This window comes from Pipistrellus kuhlii, unplaced genomic scaffold (assembly GCF_014108245.1).
Source record: "Pipistrellus kuhlii isolate mPipKuh1 unplaced genomic scaffold, mPipKuh1.p scaffold_m20_p_27, whole genome shotgun sequence".
Classification (NCBI taxonomy): Eukaryota; Metazoa; Chordata; class Mammalia; order Chiroptera; family Vespertilionidae; genus Pipistrellus; species Pipistrellus kuhlii.
Genome location: NW_023425526.1, coordinates 6643505 through 6658053, shown reverse-complemented (window position 1 = coordinate 6658053; position 14549 = coordinate 6643505). Strand labels below are relative to the sequence as shown.

At 51.7% G+C, this 14549-nt stretch overlaps 1 protein-coding gene across 4 annotated transcripts in view; it reads right to left on the bottom strand.

Annotated features, from left to right (window-relative positions):
• Nucleotides 1–12971, bottom strand: part of IL18R1 (interleukin 18 receptor 1) — a 29599-nt gene extending 16628 nt beyond the window's left edge. For 2 of the 4 annotated variants that reach the window (XM_045587292.1, XM_036454067.2), the window contains exons 1-5: nt 12857–12971; nt 9025–9111; nt 7681–7918; nt 4428–4593; nt 3021–3171 (exon numbers count right to left, since the gene is read on the bottom strand). In XM_045587292.1, the coding sequence (XP_045443248.1) occupies nt 3021–3171; nt 4428–4593; nt 7681–7918; nt 9025–9082 (613 nt within the window). In that variant the 5' untranslated portion in view covers nt 9083–9111; nt 12857–12971. Of the gene's footprint in view, nt 1–3020; nt 3172–4427; nt 4594–7680; nt 7919–9024; nt 9112–9219; nt 9420–12856 lie in introns of those variants that run through there. The other 2 variants (XM_036454068.2, XM_045587293.1) reach the window with 2 other exon arrangements.
• Between the last annotated feature and the right edge of the window lie 1578 nt (nt 12972–14549).

The window sequence follows — 14549 nt, the reverse complement described above, 5'->3', positions numbered from 1 at the left end:
AAACGTGTGTTGGCATTGCTCCTGCGGGGGAGGCCGAGGTGAGGGCCCGGTGGTCCAATCCACTCATTCCGCCCGCACAGACCCGGCCACCGCGGCCTCCCTTTCAGTCCTGCTTGCATTACCTGATGGTGCGGGGACTACTCCATCCCCTCTGGGCGCACAGGGCTGAGGAAGCTCACCGTTAGCTCTCCCTCCAGTCAAGCCCCGGCCTCTGCTGCTGTGCTCGGTGGAAGGGAGCAGGGGGGGAGCTGCTCATGGGGGAACGGAGGCCAGGCCACCGGTGCCTCCTGCTGGGCCTCCCCTCCCCCCCCCCCCGGGCGGGGGGGGCTCCTCCACTCCCTCCCAGCCTCTGCCTTGGTGCCTCTCCCCAGGCTCAGCTCTCCTTCTCTCCCTCGGTGACCTCTGCCCGCCCCTCTCCCCCCAGATGCTCCCCTCTAGTTTGGCTATTCTCAGGAAGGACCCCCGGAGCTGCTGAGGATGCCTGAGACCACCTGAAGCGGCTGCTCACTGCAGAGCTCAGAGCCAGTCACACCTGGCCAGTACAGGATCGAGGCCTGCTGCTCCTGTGATGGCACTGTACCCCCAGGCTGACCCTGGTGCACATTTGGTGTTGGGGACGTTTACACCTAAGTCCGGAGCGGCCTTTCTGCCCTCCCGGCCCTCAATGAGGGGGAGGGGGGAAGGCTCCCGCAGCACTGCCCACGCCCCTCACTCTCACCGGGCAGGGCAGGTGCCAGGGAGAAGCGGGTGGAGCCGCATGTGGGCAGGAACTGGAGAGTGAAACTAGGGCAGGGAACCCCCAGCAGGTCTGGCTCCTCTGAGATCCGGGCTCGCAGGGCAGGTCTGGAATCCCCGGGGAGCTGACTCGACCCCAAAGAGCCGCCTCCTGGGCTGGGATGTGAGGCAGGAGCCCGGAGCCCATGCCAGGACACAGGGCGGCTCTGAGGCATGGGAAACGCGAGAGATCTGACTCAAGACCCCGTGCTCAGGTCCTGGCGGCTGAGAGACCTACAGCCTGACGGGGTATGGGTGATCCTGCTCCACACCGACCACGGAGCTCAGTGTCCCATGTCCTCAGGGGAGGTCAAGATACTTCCTAGTCAGGGGGCAGTGCGGGATGGGAGTGAGGCACTGAGATGGTGCCAAGTCAGGGAGAGCATGGGCTGGGTCTTCTCGGGGGCTGCCAGCTGTCCCTCAGGACTCGGCTCCAGTGCCTCCACCTGTGTGTCCATACTCTCATTCCTGTCTCGGCTTGCTGCCAGAGCGTGGTCACGTGTCTGCCTCTGCAGTAGAATGAGACGTTCTTGGAAAGAAGGGATCGAACTGATCCCTCACCTTCCATCTCCCACACAGACGCCTGGCACTTGGTCATAGGAGGTGCTTAGTACATGCCTGCTGAGTGGATTAGGAAGTGTGATTGTCCAGCTCTAGAAGCATGGTGCAAACATCACCAGCCAAAGGAAAACGGCCAGGGAGGCTAAGAGCCTAGACTTGTGGAATGAGGCTCACTAATCCTAGGAGGCATCCGAGCCACAAACAAGTTTTAATTCACCCGGGGCTGCTGGAAGAGCCATGAGCTGATTCCATTCTGGCACCCCAGGATCTCCACAGGAACGCAGTCCTTCTCAGACTTTGATTTTATCCCGGTCAAACCTTGCTAGACTCCCATTTGCAGAACCATTGGAGAAGTGATTTCTGTTGTGAGGGGACAGCGGGCGTGTGGCAGGTGAATGGTGAGCAATGCATGCAGCACAGCTACGTCAGTGGGTAGGTAACACGAAGAGGATCATGTGGCCGCAGCCCAGCTGCTCTGCTTCCTGAGTCCCCGCTGGGGAGTGAGGCGCCACGAGAGTCTTACAGACGCGGGAGGCATGTCGAGGGGAAGCACGTTAGGAGGGGCCAGCCCATCGGTGTGTCACCGAAGAGAGGCTCATGAGGCTTGTTGGACTCAACAGGGAAAATGACTCAATACCAAATAGTACAATCCGGGCCTCTGGGACCTGGTGGTGTCCATGGTCATCACCCAGACGCACTGGACGAGCTGTCCTGGGCCACGCAAGGGACAGCTTCCCCGGGAAAGGTTAATCACGTCCTCTCTCAAGCCTCCATCACTCAAAAGCCCAGGCTTGAGATTTTCCACTGTGTGCACTGGGTTCATGATAAACCAGAGCGAGAGCCATCATCTCCAAACTGCACCCTCCCACCCAGGCCTGGCTCCTGGCACCCTCTCCTCAATCTCCGGCCTCCTGCCGCCCGTCACCCGGAGCCTGAATGGGCGGCAGCCCCTTCGCCTCTCTTCGCTCTCAGCCCTCCGGTGACTCCAGGCTCTGAGCAGCTGGCCCTGAACAATGAGGTCCGAGCTGCATGGCCCCTTGCATGCAGACTTTCTCACTAAATACAGCAAATGCACTTCCTCTTCCTTGGGATTTTCTTAATACAGTGCTTTCCCTCTAGCTTAATTAATTGTAAGAACAGAATGCATATGACATATAAAATATGTGTTATAAGTAAGGCTGCTCTCCAAGACCTAGCTGTCAGTAGTTGAGTTTTGGGAAAACCAGAAGTTACCCCAGGATTTTGACTGTGAGGCGATCGGCATCCTCACCCAGCTTGTAGCTCGGTGAGGCTCACCACTTTCCTGGTAAGATCAGGCTCTTGGGAGACTATGTTACTCACTTCCTTTCCCGTGTCCCTGCTCCCACCCTCCAGTGCTCAGAAGTTATTAAATGCAGGCACCCTCAGTAAATGTTTGTCGAGGGAAAACATATGCTTCACAAAAAAAGACTGGCAACTTATTCAAATACCGAGTAAGGGAATGGACTCAGGGAAGTTCGCCTTTATGAGCTTTAATTCCCCTCCCCAGGAATCTCAGGCAGAGAGCACAGCCCCAAGGCTGGGAGCCTTCCGTTCCAGTGAGTGGTGTGGCCCCAGCGCCCACTAGCTTGCCTCTAGCTTCCTGTACTGCTTTAGGAGAAAAAATAGTCTCATTTGTTTCCTCCCAGATCTAAAATTTCTCTTACCTTCAACTATTGTTATTTTGTAGGTGCTGGTGACATTGAATAATTTTCCGTTGTGATGAAGGAAAAACATGCAGGTGTAATACCCCTGGTCTTTAAACTCTGCATTCTTCTTTAAAGATGGGTTTTTATTGTTCTCTATCTTCTCACAGTCCTGTTTTTAAAAAGCAAGTTAAAATATTTTAGGTAAAAGCAATGTTATAAGAACTCAAAATTTTACATAATGACAGGGGGAGGGGAGGGGCACGGGAGCAAGTGGCTCCAAGGACGGAGCACTTAGCAGACACCCCGTTCGATGTCCTGCACCAGGAGACAGTGCCTGATTGGAAATGCGTGGAGACTATTCAAGTCCAAGACACACGCGCGCACACGCCTCTGCATCTCACACTTCCACCTATGTCAGAGGGATTAACAACAGGAACGCCACCTTGGCAATCCTCTTCACTCAGGCAGGTTATGAAGCCACCTCAGAACCAGCTGGGGAAAAAGGAATTGAACTGCTGATCCTGACTGTGTGCCCCTGTCCCCGCAGCTCCTCTCTCAGAGCGGCCCAGCTGGTGGCCCCTGGCAGAGGGCGCAGCGTGGGTGGGAGGCACCCATGTGATCTGGCGGCAGGGATTGCTTCTGTGGACACCGAATGTTTATGAACTCAAACTGACCCTTCTGAAATATCAACGACTCTTACTTTTTTCCTGTCAGTTGTTTATGGAATCAGCTTCCTTGCTCCCTCCCTCAAGGAGGTCAGGATGTGTAAACAGGTTGGGAAACTGAGCCGAGGTCATATGTCCAGCTACGAGCACCCAGCTCCATCCTCTAAGCCACTGTCTGCGTGTGGAGATTGCTGAGACCCGCACGCCGAGCCTCACATGTCATGTGCTGCACACATCTGCACGCTCGGCAGGAAATGGGGTCAAGTCCACTGCAGACTGGCTCAGACATTTAGAAAACATTTTGCATAAGAGCTGTCCTTGAAAAACACAGTGTTCACGCAAAAGGAACAAACAAAAGTTTCTAGGAAATTGGTTTCATTTTTCCCAGGGTCTTCTGTTCAGACCAGCCTCTCTCAGCTGTGCAACGCAACCACGGCCTTCACGCTTGTGCTTCTACAGAAATAATATAATCTGGGTTATACATGTGCGCGCATGCTATTTATGTATGCGTGTATATTGTATTTGCATACATGTGAGTATACAAATGCATGTGTATATGTAAAATACATGTATGTATACAAATCTCTCTCATCACAGCAGCCCTGGCGGCCACCTCACTCAGAGAGGCCAGTGAGTTGCCTGCCTGAAGTCACACAGCTCATATGGCCCCAGAACAAAATGCTCCACAGCCACCAGACCCTCATTTGGGAATTTCGTCTTTTCTACCAGGTCAGAAGTTAAAACATTTTGAAAGTGTTACCTTATACAGTGCCGTTCTGTTGACCAGGTTTTGATAGTAACTATGGTTACAGTCCACCTGCAAAGCCTTCCCAACTTCCACAGTTTTACTAATTACTTGTTTTTCAGTAAAACAGTTGTGTTTACTTCTTCTGATGACATTTAATCTCCATTCATGAGTTTGATTTCTATGACATAAAGGTTTTAAAATAATATTTTATAATTAGTACAGGGACTTTGCAAATACCATCACTGAGTAACCAATGCAACAAATATTTTTTCCTGTTTTTGTATAAAGAGACTCATTTACTGATGCCCAAACTCTGCTCTGCTCTTTTAGGTTCAGCGTAGCAAGAAATGTAACTGTCATGGGATGGGGGAAGAAGGCGGGAAAAAGATAAACCTGAGCAGGTCTGACAGCACACACACACACACACACACACACACGTGGCGCACACACACACACACACATACACACACACACACAGCCTATTGCAGACCAGAAATTTTTTAAATATCAGCGATTTTGGCAATGAACAAGTTCAGGGGTTCTTAACCCAAGACAGGAGGGGGCGGTGTCTTCTGAGGCCAGACCTGCTCTCTGAAGTCTGAATTCTCAGGGCCCTTAGGGCGAAGCCACAGGCCAATGCTTTCCTCTCACTGTGATGTGGGCTGCCCTCAGCGGGTCCCTTAGCACTTACGTGCCTCGATGAGCGTTTATTTGAATAGATATTGTTGTTCCTTCTGATTAAAAATTAGAAATCTAAAAGAAAGAAATCTTGCAATGTTTTTAGAAGAAAACTGTTCGCAATCTAACGTTTGCTTAAACTGTGCAAGCAGTATGTAGAGTCCTATCCCAAACCCAGCAGTTCCCCCGTGTGTGTGAAAAGTCTGCCCAAGAGGGCTCCGGCTGCCCAGAGCCACTGGCACCCTGGTCCAGGCTGCACGTGAGGGCGGGCTTTCCGAGGGAAGTGAGCAAGTTCGCCCCCCAGTGAGTTCAGCATCTCCCCGGCACACGCCTGGGAGGCCCTGGGCCGGGAGGCACCCCGTCTCTTTGGTCCTGAAGGCCGGAGGATTTTGGCAAAGACTGTGTGATGACCATCAGTGCGAGCCTGGCCCTTCCCCGGCGTGTGAATTTATACAGGACGGGCGGGGCTGGGAGCAGAGGCGCGGGCAGGCCTTCCTGGTCCTGGGTTACAGGAGGGTCAGGGCCATGGCAGTGTGGAGCTGCGGCCTCTCCCGCCCGCGTGGCCGGTGCTCCCTGCTGGCCGCTGCCCTGGGCGGGCTGGTGGGGGGTCTCTCTGGGAAGCTGATGACCCCGCCCCAAGCTTCAGGTCAGACTGTTTCCTGCTCTGCAGCCCTCGGCCCTGTCCCTCAGCAAGCTCTCCCCTGCTGCCCTGCACCCCAGGCCTCGTCTGAAACAGGGCCGCCCTGTGTCTCCAGGAGCCACGGGAGCTGCGGCTGAGCCGGACCCAGAGGGTGACGGCCAGGGCCCGGCCAGGGCCCGGCCAGGGCCAGTCATCCGGGTGCGAGAACCACCCCGGCGACACAGGGGTGGGAGAGACCGGCCCCTCGCCAGGCCGCGCAGCCCACCGCTGTGCCCGCGCCTTCACGCTGACTCTGACCGCAAGGACGCGCCTGCATCCTCCTTCTCAGGGGGTTTCCTCCTGAGAACGTTCCTGGCCCAGGGGTTCGCTGCCAGAGTGGAGGGGCGCCTCCAGGGGACCGTGACCACCAGCCAGTGCTTCCTGGAGACGCCAGGCTGCACCTCTAAGGGGACGGCCCGGGAGCGGGGCCCGCAGGACAGGTCCCTCAGCGGCCATGGGCCTCGCTCACCTGCAAGGCGCCCGCTCCACGTGCACACACGGCACTTGAGCCACCTTCAGAAAGTCTGTGCATTCAAGGTTCCCACTCACTTTCAAAGCCACGGTCAAGCCTGCTCTTCCCACCCCTCCTCCCCCCGCTTAGTCTTGTCTCACTCACCGGCCTCCACCCCTGAGCGCCTGGGCTGCCGGCTCCTCCTGGCCTCCAGTCCGCGCCCTCTGCCACCAGACTCAGATCCCACTTCTCCCCCTGATGCAGGCGTGCTCTCCACCTTCCGTGTGGGAGACAGCCATGCCCTGTCCCTGTCCGTCTGTGTGTGGCGAGGGAGAGGGGCCCCTCCCGTGCCCTGTGCCCTGTTCGCTCAAAGGCTCCTTCCGGCCCAGGCTGGGGTGCGTGCTGGCCACGCTCACGCTCCGACACCCTGAAAAGTCCGGCTGTGACTCATTTCTGGAATCAGGTCTCCTGAAAGGTCACATACGTTTCCTGGGTTAAAAAACAAGAGTCCTGAATTTCTTTCTGACTCTTGGGTGCCTACATGTAAAAACAAACCAGTGTCCTCACCCCTAAAACCACTGGAGTGACCCTGGCTCACTGGGCCTCTCACTGCCTTCACCGCGCCCATCCGCCAGGACTCACCCCAGGTGCTCCCACACTGGCACCGGCCCTGAGCTGTTTCCTATAGGTCGGTCTCAGGTCTCTATAAACACATGCACACAGACACCTCGGTACATACACAAGATTGCCAAAGTAGTCGGTAAACACGGACCGCCATGTCGGCAGCAATCCCGTCACAGAGCACTCCTTCTCCAGCACCCGCCCCCCCCCACTCCCATCAAACAAGGACAGAGAGCGCTCAGCAGCTAGCACGTCCAGCGGTTCTCTCCTTCCCTGGACAAGTTCTGACTCTGGGAGCCAGCAGGCTTGGGCCAGGAGAAGGCTGTGCCAGGCCCTTCAGTGCGCCCCTCCCCCGACCCTGGGCAGAGCTCTGCCATCCACTGCCACACACACCTCCTCCACCACTGTCACCGGCCTCAGCAAACACCTGGGGATAGACCGGGTGCACCTATACCCGTCACCCCCTCCGCCCGCGCCCGCACTGCCGGGAGCAGGCACTGGCCCTGTTCTCGCTCACACAGTCTGTCCCAGCCCAGCCACACACTCCGCTCTAGCCACAGCCTCCACTCACCTTTGGCAAGAACACCCTAAAAGGAAACAATTTAAAGGCAATCTCCTTTCATCGTCTTCATCTCATTAAGACCATTAAGAACATAAACACAGGGGCAACATCTAGTTTGATTCTTCAATAATGAAGTATTTGTTTCTGATTGCAAGAAGAGTAGGACAAACACAGTGCTTGGGATATCTGACCTTTCAAATTACTGTCCACTGTTTATATGAACCAAGTCCTGGAGTGCCGTGGAATGCACTAATGCGAAGAGCAGGATACTCACCCCATTTGGAAAAAGTAAGATCCATTATCATCCAACTCAACTGGCCAAAACTCCAAAGCATAGCCATGCATAGTCACTCTGGGGGAACTGCTTGGGCGGAGCTCAGCTTGTCCATGTGAGCCATTGCTCTTGAGCCACTTTGTGGTGCTTGATTCATTCTCAGGGATTGATGAGCAATATTTCAGAAAGAAAGGTTCCCCTTCAAGGGCATTAATATGAGGACGTGTAGTACAGGCTTCTTCAAAAGATTAGCAAAATAAAAGAAAAAATCAAACGCACGGTGACATTGGCGATTTCCCGATGTGGAGGCATTTCCAGAACATCAGCCAGGGCAGAGAAACCATAGGCCCTCCCCAGGAGGAGGCAGGGCTGGCCCCGCCCCGGGAGAAGGCACCTGCAGTGTAATTTCTTAAAAGTGTTGTACACGACAACTTCCTCACATGGGGAGCCACAGAAGACAGGGTTGCCACACCTCCCCGAAAACATCCTTACTGAGGAGTCTTTGTAGAGAAGATGCCAGAAACCCAAAGACTTCAGAGGGGCTTCTGCACTCAACCAGTCTACTCAGCCAGCAACTGCCCTGGTAGGCATGGTGGTGGGTACAGATGCTGCATCCCACGTACTGAGATTTGATTTCTGGTCAGGCACATGCCCAGGTTGCAGGCTCAATTCCCAGTAGGGGATATGCAGGAGGCAGCTGATAGATGTTTCCATCTCATGGATGATTCTCTCTCACTCTCCTTTCTTCTATTTCTAAAAGTCAATTTAAAATATTTTTTTAAAGTGATCAAGCAGTCACTGCTAATAAATTAAAATTGGTATTCCACACCTGCCATAAAGCTTCCTTGACTTCCCTGGCCTAAGGTGTGTCTTTCATATATACTGGTAGTTGCTCTGACTAGAATATTTTTCTTAATATTTGTGAGGTGTTCCCACGGACATCCTTCATGCCCTGAATTATGGCATGGGACTTTGCCTTCATTTTGGGAAGGAGATAACTTGTGTAAAATGTTCTAAAAGTCAGTAAAAAGTCACCTGTGACATATTCAGTTTCAAACAACAAGAAGTAGATTCTCATCAGACAAATGTAATTTATTTCAGGCTGTAAGGTTTCACACTGCTCTCTCTACATTAACTCAGGGGCCGCCTTTTCTTCTTTCCAGACAAAGCCATATGTTTCTTTATTTGATCCCACTCCTGTGGGTGTTTAGTCTCTGTGCCAGAGCAGAGACACCAAAACATTAAGTAACTCTCTAAACTTAAAATCACCCGTTAATTTTAATAAATTCAGCATCTTCTATAGCCACCTCCTAAAATAAGCAGCTAAACCTTGCTATGACTTACCTGAGGTGTCCCTAAACATAAGAACCAAAAGCGTCAAGGACAGTTGTCCCAGTTGCATATTTTAGGGTTCTGCTTCAAAAAGGTTTCCTGGAAAACAGAGTAAGTCAGGTTGTTAGAACTTTCACATAAAAACATATTTGAAACATCTTCTGGCACACAGAGCTTTAAAAATGGACCCAGAAAATGTTCATAGACCTCCGTCTACTCACCAAGTCTTCTTGGAACTTTCAGGCAAGTAGAATTAATAAAATTTCAATGAAGTTTGGCATTGAAAGAAATCCCTGGTAATACAATTCTCTAATGTGTTTTAGGCCTGGTCTACTAAATCTTGCCTCCAAGAACAAAGTTGAGGACAACTGTATTAATAGAAAATCTGCAACCTACTGAAATATGTTTGACATCCTGCCCCCGTAGGAGTGTGTGTGTGTGTGTGTGTGTGTGTGTTCCATTTGTTGTTTTCTCTCATCCATCTTCTTCAGAACACAAGTTGCAGAAGTTAGGAACAAAGTCTACTTTACATAACTGTCTCCCTGAAGTTCAGCACAATGGTTAGCACATCGTAAGAATTCATCGATACTCATTAATGAGAAACAGGTATGTGGATGTGTGTGCATATTTCTGCACTCATTTGCCCATATGTGTTTATTTTAGGAAAATGGAGAGACAAAGTGGGAACTGCATACATTCCAGACAGAAACAGACTCAAAAACTCAAATCTGAGTTGTCTTTCGATCTTACTCCAACCCAAGTTTTTGTCCTACTAATTACGAATTTAGAAGTAGAATAAATAGGAAGGGTGCGTTTGGGCTCCTATACCAGGTCTGAGGGTTTTTTTGTTTGTTTGTTTGTTTGTGTTTTTTTTTTTATAAATAATCCCATGTTTCTTTTATTTAAAAAATATTTTTATTGATTTCAGAGAGAAATGGGGAAGAAAGAGAGATAGAAACATCAATGATGAGAATCATTGATTTGCTGCCTCCTCCACATCAGCTACTGGGGATCAAGCCCACAACCCAGGCATGTGCCCTGACTGGGAATCGAACCTTGACCTCTGGTTCATAAGTTGATGCTCAACCACTGAGCCACGCCAGCCGGTCAGCCATCCCATGCTTCTTTTATACCAGACACCTCGAATTACTGTTTGAGGATGCGCAGCATTATGGAAAGGGATTTGTCTCTGGGGCACATGACAAACTGTGCAACCTTGGGCAAGTTACTTAAAAGTCTGTCTGTTTGCTCATTCCAAAATGGAGATGGTAAGAATGTCCGTCTCCAAAATTACTGAGCAATCTAAGAGCTAATGTTTGTGAAGACTTCCTGGGTTGGGTGCATGAAGCCTCTCAGCCCAAAGTAATTCTCTCACCAGTTACAACTCACCTCCCTCACTAAACAAAGCAAAACAAAAACACACACAAACAACAACAACAAAACCCATAAATGCCCACATTCTGAATAACATTCAATGGCTAAGCTGCCAAGCCATTTACATCAATCTTTATGAATAAATCGCCAAGTACTTGATGTCATTTCCGAGAGACAATAATCAATAATGTAAAGGAAGTATGGAAAGTACCAACTGTTCATAATGAAATTAGAATATTTCTGTGACTTACAGCAGCCCCTTCATACGCGCATGCACACGCACACACGTTTGTTGTTAGCTATCTGTTCTTTTATCTAGGGTAGAAGGAAAAGGCTGCTTCCTCTGGCTAAGGTTAAGGCCGCCTTGAAGAGCGCTGCTGCTTTCTTGGTCTGCGGTTTTTTAAATGTTCAAGGTCTCCTGAGAGATTAAGTTATTATGAGATGACTCATCATTCTGATGACTTAACTCAGTTTCAATATGAAACATGTTAAGATTCCAGTATACAAATTAGTGGGTATCTGCCCTACTCTATGCATATGTATATATAAAATTTCTAATATATTTGTTGCAGATTTAAAAGATTAAGATATTAAATTAAAGTTAATTTCTAAAAGAAAAGTTATTCTGAAAAATATCATTATAAAATATATGTAAGAGGATAGAATATTAAATTTCTTGCATGTGGAAATTCTGGAGATTTTTCTAATAATATCAACATCAAGTAGTTTACTTGGATGTTGATATTATTTCTTGCCTTTACATAATTTTAAATTTTCTTCCTTTTCTTTCTTTTTAAAAATGTTTCTGATTTCTAAAGTAATAGATGCCAATTATAGGATATGTATAAAACGAAGATTGAAAAGAAAATAATACCAACATGTCTAATACCTTAGTGTGCTTTCTTGTACTTTATATGTTTTCAAATAACAAAGATACCTTTAAATAATTTCCTATCCTGCATTTTCCTGTTTCGCAGCAATCTCTGTCAACCCCGTTTAACTGTCACACCACATTCTTCCACACGGGCAAGTTATAATTCCAGCATGTATTTCATGATAAATGGCCACAGCCATGTTCCCGTGGAAGGCCTCGGGGTCCGCTTCTGAAACAGGGCCTCGCAGCCAGCCTGGTGGGATTCACAGTCACGCTTTCCTCCTCACCAGCTAAATGGTGCTAGGCCAGTTACCCTCGTCTCTTGCTTTACTCGCCATGGAAGGGGAGAGCAATACCACTGCCCACAGCTGGTGTGAAGGTCACAGAAATGGCTATTCCAACATGCCTGGCGAATAATAAATGCCACTTAGAGGCTAGCTATTATTACTTATCTATAGTTCTTACTTTCTTGGTGCACGAAGAATACATTTTGAACATTTAAATGCATACAGCATCCCAGAACTGGGGCAATAATTCATTATTTGCCTACCACACCCAAGTAAGCACTGAGCATTCTCATTCTTCAGTTAGGTATTCAGATCAGAACAGTGTAGCTCATGATTTATATGCATTTCTATTGGTATAAAGAAAGCAAAGCATTAGTCATGCACTTTGTAGCTAGTTTCCTGTTTATGAACTGTCCTTTCATGCTTTTTGTCCATTTTTAGAAGTTTAGTGTTTTCTACGACTGTCATTTAGTTTACCTTTTAATTCGTCATTCGATGTTTTATAATCTGGAAGAGTTTACTTTGTACAGCCACCCCTGTGGGGCCTTTGCTTTGTGACTTTCCCAAGTACGTTATCATTTAGGACAGGCCTTTCCCCTCAGTGGTCAAATGCATACTTACCTGTATTTTCTTTATTTTTATGGTTTAGTTTTCACATTTAATTTGTTTCATCCACTAACATATCCTTTTCTTGTTTGGTCAACATCACTTATTTTTCCCAACTAGTTACCCAGGACCCACTTGTGAAGGATTCACAGCACTCCTCCTTATGGCAAGGCACCCCCGCCTCCTGCTCCTCAGGGCGTCCCCTCCCTGGACCCCTCACTTGGTTTTCCTATTTATAGCGCTTTCCACTCACTGACATGCATTTTTATGTCTGCTCGCCGGTTTCCTGGCCATTAATGACGGTGTCACATCCATGAGGGCGGGACTGTGTGCTCCGAGCCTCTCCGCGGAGAGGGAGCACCGGGCGCGCTGCTGTCTGCTGCCCGCACACCTGTGGGTGTCCTGTGGGTGTGCCCCTCCTCACTGGGGAGGACAGCGGGCACCTGGGGGTGTTGCTGGGGCCAGAGGGCGGCTCTGCCCCCCTCCCCCACCCCCCACCCCCAGCCCAGGGGCAGCTCCCCCCCAGCCGCTGGAGCCTCAGATCCAGGTCACCCGATGCCGGTCCCGCCTCCCCTTCCACCTCAGGGTCCCCAGGAGCAGCCCCGCAGGCGGCACCCCCTTACCGTCTGAAACGGTTCTGTTTTCGGAAAGCCTGCCTGCGGCGGGCACGGCGGGGAGAGGGGGCGCAGCGGGCGGTCCTTACCTGGGCGGCGGGCTGGGCGCAGGAGGACCGGGCGGGCAGAGGGCCCGGTGGGTGCGGGGAGGGAGAGGCACCCGGAGAGTCCGCAGAGAAGAGGACAGAGATTGGCAGGAAGAGAAGCGGGTGGCTCAGTGGGCGGTGGAGCGCTGGGAAGGAGGGGCGGGAGGAGGGGCGAGAGGGGGCGGGGGGAGGGAGGGAAGGCTGCTGGGATCCAGGCGTGGGCCTGGGGCGGCGGCAGGTGGCGGTCCCAGAGCTCTGGCAGTGGGTGGAGCCGCGTGACTCTGGCTGGGAGGCTGGCGGGGCTGGGAGGCAGGCTGGTTGCTGCGCACACTAGGGCTGCAGAGCTGTGAGCACCTAGGTAAGGAGGGAGCCCCTGTGCCCAGCCCCATGTGCCCAGCCCCCTGTGCCCAGCCCCCCTGTGCCCAGCCCCCCTGTGCCCAGCCCCCCTGTGCCCAGCCCCCTGTGCCCAGCCCCATGTGACCAGCCCCCTGTGCCCAGCCCCCCTGTGCCCAGCCCCCTGTGCCCAGCCCCATGTGCCCAGCCCCCCTGTGCCCAGCCCCCTGTGCCCAGCCCCATGTGCCCAGCCCCCCTGTGCCTAGCCCCCCCTGTGCCCAGCCCCCCTGTGCCCAGCCCCCTGTGCCAAGCCCCATGTGACCAGCCCCCGGGTGGGGGCACCTGCACGGAGGGAAGGGCTTGGAGCACGCTGGGGCAGGGTCCTGAAGTGAGCCATAGGTCAGGAGGAGGTGCCTGTCAAGCCCCCAGCTCCCTGCAGAGCCCAGTGGGGTGTGGGTGGGGAAAAGAGGGGGCAAGGGGTAAGAGGGAGGTTGTGGTCGGGAAGCCTTGGAGTGGCTGCTGTGTGGAGCTGAGAGGAAACTGCTTAGCGGACAGGCTCGAGGAGAGCTGCATGGTGGGACAGAGGAGCACATTTCAGACTGGTCTGTGGGTGAATCTTTCAAACAAAAATGAAGAATGAAACCCTGCCTTTTAGGAAAAGGATTTAACAAGACTAATTTTCATTAATTTATACAATGACTAGAGGCCTGGTGCATGAAATTCGTGCACTGTGTGTGTGTGGGGGGGGGGGGGCGGTGTTCTCAGCCGGGCCTGCGCCCTCTCCCAGCTCGGGAGTCCTTGGGGGATGTCTGACTGATGGCTTAGGGGAGCGGGCCTAAGTCTCAGTTGGACATCCTTAGCACTGCGGCCTGGGGGGAGAGGCTCTCACCATCCGCTATGCTTGCCAGCTGTGAGCCCCACTTCTAGCTGAGCAGCACTCCTCCTGTGGGAGCACATTGACCACCAGGAGGCAGCTCCTGCTATGAGCAGAATCTGGCCAAAACCAGCTCCCTGACATCCCCCATGGTCCAGGATTGTGAGAAGGCACAGTCCAGGCTGAGGAACCCCATGGTGCATGATAGGTGTCGGGGAGGGACACGTGGGATGGCTCTGGGGCATGTCTGGCCCATCTCACTCAGTCCTGATCAAAGGGATCCCAGTAGCAAGCTTACCTACTAGTCGGAGCATCTAACCCTGGTGGTCAATGCACACATAGGGAGCAATTGAGTGGCCTTAGCATATCATTAACATATTATGCTTTGATTGGTTGAATGGATGACCGGACACTTAGCATATTAGGCTTTTATTATATAGGATAACAAGTCATCATGAGGTAAATATAACATAGAGTGCCAATATAATA